This window comes from Opisthorchis viverrini (genome assembly GCF_000715545.1).
Source record: "Opisthorchis viverrini unplaced genomic scaffold opera_v5_178, whole genome shotgun sequence".
Taxonomy (NCBI): Eukaryota; Metazoa; Platyhelminthes; class Trematoda; order Opisthorchiida; family Opisthorchiidae; genus Opisthorchis; species Opisthorchis viverrini.
Window position 1 is genome coordinate 512,136 of NW_008751835.1, and position 11,660 is coordinate 523,795.

At 45.4% G+C, this 11,660-nt stretch overlaps 2 protein-coding genes across 2 annotated transcripts in view; both read left to right on the forward strand.

Annotated features, from left to right (window-relative positions):
• T265_07620 (hypothetical protein) overlaps positions 1-6,537 on the forward strand; it is a gene marked incomplete at both ends in the record, with an annotated part of 112,011 nt that extends 105,474 nt beyond the window's left edge. Inside the window, one exon of the mRNA XM_009173188.1 lies at positions 6,080-6,537. Coding sequence (XP_009171452.1) covers positions 6,080-6,118 — 39 coding nt within the window. The remainder of the gene's footprint in view (positions 1-6,079) is intronic.
• Positions 6,538-8,822: 2,285 nt separating this feature from the next.
• T265_07621 (hypothetical protein) lies at positions 8,823-11,143 on the forward strand (the record flags this gene model as incomplete). The annotated part of the gene is made up of 2 exons (XM_009173189.1): positions 8,823-8,928; positions 11,022-11,143. 2 exons carry the CDS (start codon positions 8,823-8,825, stop codon positions 11,141-11,143), a joined length of 228 nt encoding a protein of 75 aa, XP_009171453.1.
• Between the last annotated feature and the right edge of the window lie 517 nt (positions 11,144-11,660).

Here is an 11,660-nt window from a genome sequence, read left to right on the forward strand (position 1 = left end):
CGTGGGCTGTCGACGGATTTTCCGCAACTTTATGAGTAGTACATTACAAAGATGTTATCAGTCGGTTAGACCAGGTCATACATCTATCTTAATTTGATGCCTGCAACCGCAAACCGAAGGGTCGTGTTAGCCTACCTCTCCATACCCACGTGGTACCTCCCACTAGGGACTAAGCGCTGAGTTTTTCGAAGGCTGACCCCATTCCTCCTAATCAACAAATTTTATTCATAATACTGCCCTACGTTTTCCTCGGATCGTAGACACAGCAGCACGTTTAAATATACTGGATGTAACCTTTGTGTCATCTGTATAGGATGCCCTTGGTGCGGTAAGTTAGTACTTACTACTAATATTGAAACAAAATTGAACCTGTCCGAATGAAAGCACCTGAAAAGGAATCCGTTTCATTGGTTTGCTAATTTATAAGTTCGTTACATGAATTTATCAGCGCTGATTTTTCTCACTAGTTCATTTGATTTCGGTGGGATGATTTGCTTAATTTTTGCGCTGGCACGTCAATTTTGCAAACCCGAGTAAAGCAGCTGATCGTAGAAAAGTCTTGTATTATTCTATGAAAGGGAAAAACCGTACTCAGATTGGTCTCATACTAACCTACCACAGTGCAACCTACAACCGCGACGGACAAATCCATCAGTCATAAGCTTGGAGCAAGCTGAAGGAACCGGATTGGCCACAAATGAGGGGTGTGTAGCCAGTCGGAAAGCAATGAGCACCGGCTCAAAAGTTGTCTGGCCAAGTGAGAGATACGGCCACCTGGGCACATCCAACTAGACGAGCGGTTTCACACGGAAAACCTAGAGTTGTTGCTGTACCGTCCGAAACTCATGGAAAAGCGCCATAGGTGGCCAACAGAGTCGACAAAAAGCCATCGAGTAGAACACGAGCCGATTAAACATGGCGTTTCTTTGACTGGAAACCCTTTTGTTCAACCAATCACTGTTCTTCCTCGTTTGCCTGTACCTGTCCCACTGAAAGACACTTCGCTTCGGGTTTTATACCTATGGTCTGTTAGAGACCGCTGGCACAGGCCTCCGGCCAGCTACGATGTACACAGCTGGTGGCTTGCGATTGCCCCGGGGGGTCTCCGTCTGTTCTAGGGAAATCATCGACGCGCATAACTCAGACGCCACATCGTGTGCATCTGAATAACCCTAATGCCAATGCGTAATTCAGCCTGTTCAATGTGAGCCTGGTAACGTGACTGTGTGCCCACGTGCCCACGAGTTCGGAACCGCGGTCAGCTGGCCGCAACAGGCCCAATGTGGCGAGGCCTGCTGAAACTCGGTTGGCCGATAGCAAGTGTTCTATGGGTCACATGGCAGCTGTGCATCCGAACAAAGCTTGGCACTGTGTTAGTTAGACGGACGACAAGGCAGAAGTGGCACGATGTGTAAGGGTCTTAGAACAAGCTGACGCGGTATTGGCCGTGTTCTACGCCTCGTGTGACATTGGAACTGGAAGCTCTACTCCCGCCGTTTACTCTCTGTAGTGGTCTGATTCACCTGGCACAGGACCGGCGGGTTCGGGCATTGATGATGTATGGAGAGTCTGGGTGACGCTCGTCACACTACACCAAGAATGTGCGCAAAAACTGGGTGGAACATTGGGGGAGAGGCGGATCAGTCAAGAAGGGCCGTCTTACTGGCTATTCAGATCACCGAATCTGAGCCTCTTTGTATTTTTCTTTTATGGCAGTTTGAAACGGTTTGTCCAGCACGGTTTGTACGCACTCCATTAGGCATCTCACTTCATAACTAAGGAAGCTCCCACTCGGAAATTTACCGCGACGAACCGTATCCAAACTAACCAGCTTTCAATACATCCTCACATACCAACGCACATCTTTCCAAAGTTTTTACAGCTCCCCTTATAACATGTAATGATGAATGAAGTCATTTGGAACAATGAAACCATGAAAATCTCCAGTTCCCAATTCAGCTACTGTGCGTTCTCTCCAGTTTTCAACTGTGTAAACGGCAAACCCAGACACCTTGCCCGCTCAGCTCGCAAATTTTGTCATCTCTGAACATCATTTTATTCCATTCCGTGTGCCCGTCTATCATTTAGGGGTCCAGCTTACTTTCATGTTTCAAATACGAGGGGCCTCAGAGCAGTCTGTGGATATGCCTCACGCTCAAACGCGAATAGGTTCATTCGGCCCACGGCTATTGCTTTCAAGGACTTCCACCTAACATACAGAGTTTACAGTAATCCTTTGGTCGGGAGATTTAACCAGGAAGTTGACCAAGTAACCGTTACAATGTATCTTGGCGCTTAATCCAAAATCGATCTAGGCGCGAGTGATTTGTCTGTCTCCCCAATCGATTCAAATGCACTAATATTGAGCTCAAATCTGGAACACAGGTCGCCCATGCCTAATAAGCAAGAACGGGGATATTCCATCCATCGCGTATGCCGAATCCACCTAAATTGCAGCCATTGTTTGGGATCCAATGGGCGTTGCGCACTCCTCAGCATGCGTGTGTGCGTTCTGTGTGTACGGAATCGATACTGATTATCAGTTCAGCAAACAGATTTTGCTTCAGCGATGTCTTGAAAACTTGAATATCCTAAGGTGAACGGGGGACACAAAAACAAAACAAAGTGGGACATAATGATCGTTTTCCATACTACACTCGATAGAGCTTCGAGAATCAAGGTGACACTGATGATGTTTCCTCGAATGGTGACGAAACGTTTGCAAGCCAGCTGCCAAGCTCAGTGAACAGATCACACTGATGAGTTTCCTCGAATGGTGACGAAACGTTTGCAAGCCAGCTGCCAAGCTCAGTGAACAGATCAACAGCCAACTGATCAACAACCACTAGAATCAAGGTTTTCTATAGAGGAAAATGTTGGTAGCTCAGGTATCGTAGATGGTGGTCGTTGGCTTGTTCGCTGAGCTGGGCAATTTGATTGCAAACGTTTCATCACCAATCGAGGTGACATCATCAGTGCGTTATTGTGGAGCGTAGTAGTGCGTAGCGGTGGGTTGGTGGTTGTGCAAGGTACATTTAGAGAGCCCGTAGTTATGTCACTGAGGCTTTTTTTCTCTTCTTGGGACAGACGAGGGGATGATAACTTGGCCTAACATAAACAACTTGCTTGTGAGTTTTTTGTCGCTCAGAAAACGTGCGGTTACTAGGACTAATACAGTTAACGAGTAAGAAAACCTAGTCCAGCTGGTAAGCTGATTAACCGCGAAGAAACACCAACCACTCACCTAACTTTTTCTGGAACTGACAATTTAGGCACTTGTCTTTCAGCTGGCGTGGCCACTCAAGGCGAATGGAGTAGACATTCTCTTGGCTTCTGTTGAAGCTCACTTCAAACACGTTTGTCCCAAAATCGTCATAGAAAGGATATCTCGCTGATGTGATATACGATCCTGGTGTTTGCACAATCTTAGTGATCTTACATATTGATAATGCTTTTCCCCATTCTGCTTGTACAAAAGCATACGTCTTGAACAACTAGCCGTCACTTTTTAGAGTTCTCTGAATAATAGTATTTTCACACTCGCTAGAATTCCATGCCCCATTCATTAAAGTAGGCTTGGATCTTAGATATATCAACGCGGATAGTCCATGGGGAGTGATTTCTGTCGGACAAACATCACTCTCTTCGTGATCCATCGATTTCTGTGTGCTTCTTTCAGAGTACGTACATTTCGGGCTTGAAATTAAACAGCTATAGGAATGCTTAGTACCGCACCAGGTGGTGGGGCTACCAGAAACATAGTCAGGCACAAAGGACAGTGCATACGAATGAGGATGAATGATGTCATCGCCTTAGTGTCAGGATGTCCGCTCATGTTTGACGTGAGAAAATGCGTACGGACGCGGCTTCACTCAGACCTAAAACCTCACTACCCCTCTGTAAGCTAATCTGAATCAACTGTGTAAAAATTTGCCCAAATGAGCTGAAAATCAGCGCAGAAAACCTCTCATCGTTCCAAGTTTTCCGAGTGCCGTATTTGTAAATGGTGTTTTAAATTCAGCGTTTCTGTACGAAGTTGTGCGTAGTTCTGGGTGTTGGACTTCTGAGCCGTTTTCCGTAGTCTCATTTCGACTTTCTAACCTGTTTCCTGTAGAATAACATTGAAAAGGCTCGTTTGCAGCTATACTTTATCTGGTCACTGTCCCAGTCGTTCACTGAAGTTTCCGGGACGTACATTTTTTCCTTTGCTAGTCCAACCTCATAGGTTCTATCAAACCAACGCGCGGCTTCGTTGCCCCCGCGGCCGCACTCCCAGTACACTTAATCCCATAAAACACCACTACCGCATAGTGCCAAGAAGACCACTCATCTTGGGCGCACGCCAGTGGAGCAAGAGTCTTTCCCGTTTCCGGTGTTGTGTGAGGTGTCGGTTACAACCCTCACTGCACTAATTTGTTTTGAGGCCTTTGCAGGCGCATCGGTCGTATCATGCCGTCCGCCTAACCAGCACAGTGCCAAGCCCTGTTCGGGCGCAGATCAGTCATGAGACCCAGAGGACATTTTGCTCGATTTTTAGCGGGCCTCGCCACCTTGAACTTGTTGTGGTTGGCTGACCTCAGTCCCAGACTCATGAAAACGTGTATATAACACCACTTTTCCAGGGCTGGGTTGAAGGGGCTTGGTACCAGGCCGTTGAGTTCACAGTGTGGCGTTGGGGTTGTGCGCATCGGTGGTTTTCCATACTAAGACAGCTTTCCCGAATTGATCGCCTGACACCGGCGGAGTGCTCAGTATCAACTCCACACAGCACTCAAAATCTCTGTCACCATGTCGGCGTCTTAGTGATACTGAAAGGAAGAAGACCTTCGCTGCGGAGTTATTTACTAGAAAATGCCAACCGACCAGTTACAGACTAGCGGACAGAGAAGCAAAACTCTCATATGGATCTTGTTTGCAAAATCTGAATATCCATCTTCTTCTTGAACGCGTCCTTTCCTGGATATTCATTAACTGTTACTCAAGTCCAAGCAAATGCTAAAAAGCGACTCCACAAATTCCGCAATGGATCTCCCTTTTCAAGAAACGCAAAGCAAATTTACACGAAAACATACTACTCTCATGCCTCCCATCAGTAGTGTCACCGTTACAATACGACAATACGACGTTACAATACTAGCCAGGACACTAAACTAGAGGTTCTGTATCGAGTGGATTTTTCTAGACACTTATTGGAATGCAATTTATGCTGAATGTGAGAATATGAGTGATATTTTGAATAGGGAACCAGAGACTTGCTCTGTTTCTCTGGTGGCTTTCAGTGTGACAATGAAAACAGAACAACGAATTCCGTGGGAAGTTCTTCGAATGCAACCGAATATCAGTGCTCATTTGTAGTATGTCTGAGGAGCAAGTGTTCTGAGCTGCCTAATGAACAAGAGATTCGTGAGCCTAGTGAAAATCTATTCCCTCATGCTTCAAATTTCGGTAAGGCTTGCAGCCCATGTTCAGCAAATTATTGACCGAACACATCCTCAGTCAAACATGTTAGTACTGTTTTTAATTTTTCCGGCGCGTGACTAGAACCGCTTAAGGTTACCACCAAAATTGATTCACAAACATTGCTTCCTCAAAATATCTTAGCAAATGTCCCCAACTGTCTCTCGATGAGTGCCTCAGAAGGCATCTTTTTCCATTTTGTTGAGGACTGTCCAATTCATTAATATCATCATCCAGAATTCGATCGTCGAGCTATTTTGATTCTTCTTTTGTTTTTCAACCCAACCATTGGTCATGTATTACATGCGAAACGCCATCCTCTCCAGACGATAATTTTTCGACTGTCGTCACATATCTCGTGACTGCCGCTACTCGTTAGTAATCGATATAGTGCACTGAAATCCTTCTTCGTAGCAGGTCCTCGCTGACACGTGGTAAGTCATATTGATGATGCAAACAGATAAAATCAATACAGTTCTCTCACTAAACTTGTTCGTATGTTGGAGCAAGATCAATCCAGAGAATTGGAATAGAGGACAGGCTGGCCTCAGTTCGAGCTTATCTATGCGAAACGTTCTATTTTCCCATGTTTTTATTCGCACTGGCTTCTTTCCGCTTTCAGGAAACGTCTAAAACGTCGGAAAAGTTCGATAATGTATAGCAAAAGACATTCCGGAATTTTTGGATGTTGATGCTTGGAGCGGAACGGCAAGCCACGATTACTTTTCCCTACCACATTCCAGTTTGTCAAAGCACTGTGTTATTCATTTCGTTCCTCCGATTATGGCTAGTGATGGAAATCATCCCGTTCCCCCCCCCCCCACTAGATCCTACACCTCTATTCTCGTTCCTCTTCTTGTGGGGTTGAGGCAACGCTCACCAACCGGTACCGTACATGTATACCGTATCCTTTCCCTTTCTTGTTCCTGGTTTATTGAACTATTTTCATTCGGACATTTTTCCTCAATTCTGCACAGATTGCATCCACCCACTGTTCTTTGCGTATAATGCATAAGCTACCAGTGCATATGTTACCATCAGTTTGGGTGAGATGCAATTGCTCAATATATTGATGGTTCCTTTTGGCACTTTGTTTCACTTGTTTGAGTGACACAAACGAAAAGTATTTGTTCATGCGGGGTTTAGAGTTCAAACTATTTCAGTAGCGACTTCCACCGACTTCATGGCTAAGAACAGCTGGCATTTTTTCATAAAGGAAACTACTCACAAGGTTGCTGAGAACTCCTCGACAGCCCACGACCGGTTTCGCCCGTCTTAGGGCTCATCAGGTAGGCGTCGTCCGCGAGTTTCCGTCAACCTTATGTTCTCCTTCTCGAAAACAACTGCCACTTGTTTCATTCTTGTCGGAAAGCATCAGTAGTGCGTTTTTCCCGAAGCACAATGCCGTTTCCTGGCCTAACTAATCATTGGCTTAATTTCCTCCACCAAGGTCTTCATCACGCCACAAGGAATCGGCCTATCTTAGTACGCTCCTCATCTCGATCCTGAGCCTGAGGCGACAAGAAGACACCACTAGCGCCTCCTTCCCTCATTCTAATCTGGACAAATCCAATTCACATGCTGAGGCTGCTCTGCTCACTCTGAAATTGTGTGTAATTCAAGGGGTTCATATCACCTGAAAGCAAGCTGTTGAGCGCGAGGCAGCTGGAGTCACCGTACATTTTTAAAACAGTCCCGATACACAGCGAGAAGACTGCCGTGCACTAAGCCATCTGTGATACTCTCCTTACGCTCATACGTACGGGTGAAACACCTACCGGAAATGAACACGAGCAGGCTCCAAGACGGTGCCCATTAGCTGCAAAACCTTCACGAGTGGAGTAGAACCTTTTGCACCAAAATGTTGCTTTTTGTTGCGTATGTGCTCAAACCAAAACCCATCCTAACCTACATCCATATTCTTGCAGCACACCAAATATCATTGTCCGCTCGAACAATCATACCACTGGCGGACAAGTCTGGTGGAATAATTTCTCAGCATCGCTAAGACCCCGAAATGCCTAAATGGGGCTCAAAAGTTTGGACTGGTACTCTGAACTCAATTGACTGATTGCTTTAGTCCATCAGGGGCACATTGTAGCTTTCGAAAACTCAACTCTATTGTGCGAATACTGAGCGCCCTCCAAGACGGTGAACACGGTGCGTCGTTTGAACCTAGGTACACTTGCACGGGAGACAATGACACTCAGTATTCGCACAATGAGACTGAGTTTTTCAAAGCTACAACGTGCCCCTGATGGACTAAAACAGACAGGCAATTCAGTTCAGAATACCAGTCCAAACATATCCCATGTAAAAGTCATTTAGGATAGCCTTCCTAACAGAATGCTCCTAATTCTGGATAAAGGCAGGTCCGTTGCCAGAATGTAACCAACCCTGGGTCAGGTTTCCCAGTTCCCGCGAGAAAATTGGTTCGGTAGGCCATCTACTGTTAAAAGTGAGTTGCGAAACAGATTAATATCAGACTGTTCACTTTGGTTAGAAAACAGCCCATGGAGTGAGAAATGGCTTACCAGAACGTTTTCGTGAACGTCGAGCAATTTGTTTCTTAACAAGGTATGCGCGTGCGTTTTGTGTTTGCGAAGTGCATGGAACTGCGCACCATGTGTATTTCTCCATAATAATCGAGGTAACCCAGAAGTTAGGTCACCGCATCGGTCCGTCAGACTTATTATCGGCTTTCAAATTGTTTCTATCTAAGAAACTGACCAATACCTTTGCCTTCGTGCCGTTTTCACCTTACCTGGCATTTGCGCACCGAACGGGCGTCACAGCTGAACGATTTTATTTACTCCATAGAGTGGTGATCAGTTGGGTTTAAGACCACGATGCCGGATTGTATGCAATGACCACGGCTTTCCGAAAACCGTGAATTTGTTATTGCTCACTTCCAAGCCATATTACGGTCTTCCTGCTGTCCCAGTGCAATTATTCGTTACCGAGTACAATCTTACTCTTTTGAGGAGGTCCCGTTCACCCGAATTTGCTACGTTAGTTGAGCAACAGCTGCCGGAGGCCTGTAGACTGGAAAGGTTGAAATATCAAACAGTGGTTTGGTGTGCTTAGTTGTGGTTCTCATTCATACAGCAATAAAATTAATTTCGTCATATGACGATAAAGCTAGCGAGACACCCGTTTGTTTCATATGATTTGGAAGTATTTACCGATGGTCTATCCGAATTCAGTCATTTATGTTGCGTTTGAAGCTCATTAACTTGAAGGAGGTGTCAGAACAGATGTGATCAGCAAAGACGAAGTACGGCAACTCCATTGCAAGTGAAACATTGCAACTGCAATTAAGAAAATAAAAAATCGTTTAGCTGTAGCACCCTTCCTGTGCCTAGATGCCATGCCACCAAGAAGCACGAGGGTTGGGATACTGCAAGGTTGCCCAAGCCCAGACAGGAGAAATTAAGAGGCAGAGGCCGGGTTCGAACCACGGACCTTCCGGTCAGTAGATTCGTGCTCTAACCGCTTGAACCCAACTGCAATTAGGAGGGCCACGTACAAACCTTCGCATTCATATCGCTTCACTAAGCCGGGTTAGAGGGCAACACTATTCAAACGAGCTCCACGAATTCCATTAACAACTCAGTAATGAAGTCTCCGAATTTAATTGTTTTGGTCAAGGTTTTTCACAAGCATTCATGACCAAGAATACAACAACCACCATATAAAGAATTCCCTGTACAAGAGGACAATGTCGGCTTACCTCGTGGATGTTCTGTCGAAGAAAGAACAATCGTTGATTCAAAGGTCTCCACCACCACCACCACCAGTTTAGCCTAGTCCCAACAGCACCGGATTAATGGACGAAACGATCCGTCAGAAAGGGATCTCGATTCTTCGACTACTCAAGAGGCTTGCTTGCTGAGGCCGGTATTCAGTACTGCAGTTCTTGTGCGTCCAGACACACCGTGACAGGAAGTTGGGTGAGAGAAATTTAGCCATGGCGGTTATCGCCAGCAACGAATACTGATCTCGTTAGTCTGAACACCGCAGACAGTTTTGGTCACAGTCCACAGTCATTGTGCGCAGTGTACTAAATAGTGATCGGTCACTTTATCCCTCAACACTACATCGCAGACACCCCATTCCGAAGCAACTCAGCCGGAGTACGCAAACCAGTTGCAATGAACGTGTGCGTTTAATCACAAGTCAGTATATTACTCTAGACAGTAATTCACGGGAAACGTGAATTAATGTTACGTGAAACCGGGATCTGTGGGGCCTGATCGGATCATGTGACCTTGATTACCATGCCGTTAACGGCCCATATGGGAAACAAAGTCTAGGTGCACTCAAAAGTGAGTAATCTGGGGGAATGTTCGATGAGCAAGCAGACCTCCTTGCTTCTCTTCCTAGCGCACTAATGAAATCGACGACAACTGGAAAAGTGCTTGATTAAGAAACGAAAACAAGCACCTGTTTGTCTAGATAGTGCAGACAGCCACAAGTGATCTGATGAGTGGACAAACGGTCAAACAAGTAAGCCAGTGAGTTTCATCCACTATTTGAAAATCTAACGCCAAGACCCTTTGATTTTACTAGAGCTCTGATGCCACAAACCTAACAATGAACCGGTGCGACCTCCTGAAAGTCGCGTTCAACAGAATCCCACTTCACCCCGTATACCCTAGCGCTACATTGTGGCTCGGGGGGGGGAGCGCTACCCACTGTGTTAGTGGGCTCATTCGAGTCTTTGATGATGTAAACTGGTTTTACCTCAAAGCCTGTGTATTTCTGCTCGTTCTCATTTTCGCGGGCCACACTGTTCTTCGGCTATCCATTACTATTATGACTTAGATGGTGATATATGAATATCACACCAGTCTATCATGAAAGTACTACTACCCCTTTGTAAGATATATGCATGTTATAAACAATTCCAACGAACGCGCCTCTATTGCTGATTATTCACAGTAATTAAGCAAAGGACAGCTTGAGTTCCTTTCTTGAATACACTCTAACCTACAGCTTTTGGGTATGTGCATAATCAAACACAAGATTTCGGGAGACATCTTATATGTTCCACAAATTTGTGGAATTCGCTCCTAGCCTCAATTGGATGGCTTAGTTTTGTCTAAACAAGTATCTTCAACTACACCATAATGTCATTTCGAATGTCGAATCCTTGAATGAGGTTCCACTGGCGATGACAACGAAGAGAAAGAGAAAAAAATCGAACGAAATTGCAAAGTCCATGCCATCATACAGAAACTAAAAGCTATATTAGAATACACATACTGTTGTTGATAGCCTACATTATTTCAGAAAAGATGAAGACGATGGAAGTTAATGGAAGCTCAAATAAACTTTGGAGCATTAAGTCTCTTTGGCATATTTCACCACGAAGTCAGCAAGAAGATATGACTAGCAAGATTCTAGCATTTCTCTAACTTTCATCAGCAACCACACTAAGCACTTCCAAAATGACAATATTAAAAAGACTGGTAGCGATCCAGTCAGCAAGGTAACACAACATTAAGACAACCTTGTACATCAAGTATCTCTGTGGAGTTTCGAAATTTTTCCTCGATCAGGTTTTGTTCCTTCTCAGCTGCTTTGTCATCAGGTGTTCGGCTGGTCCTGGGTTTGTTACACCCAGGTAAGTGTCACCGCATCTACAAACGGAGTGGAAAGTCACACAGGTGAACAAATATGATTAGGCTAACATGTGAACTCCTCGAATGAATGAAGTCATTTTTGGATGAGCAGCTCAGCAGACCAGCTCATACCGCTCCGTGTGTAGGGTTGGTAACTATCAGGAAGGTCAGAGTCCTGAAAGCAACCACTGAGTGCCCAAAATCTGCTGAGACTCTCAGTTCCGCTAGATGTTGATCAGACAGACAACGCCCCCTCAATATGCTGCGCTTCACAGCTTGTATCAAACCCAGACAGCGTGAGTCAGCGCTGACCAAGGTCAGACAACGCCCCCGCAATATGCAGTGTGTCGCAGCCTCGTACCAAGGCCGGACCGCGTGCGTCAGCATTGGACCAAGTTTATACAGTGTTCCGCCAATAAATAGCTTGGGACAGTTGTACTTTCGCACTCGCACGCACTTGCACTCTCGTACTCGCTTCTTCAGAATATAGCTGTCGTGTTCCCTTCTGTGAATCTTTTTTTCCGGCATTAGGCACTGGATCGGGTCAGAAGTCAGATACAACAGATTGGCGGATCA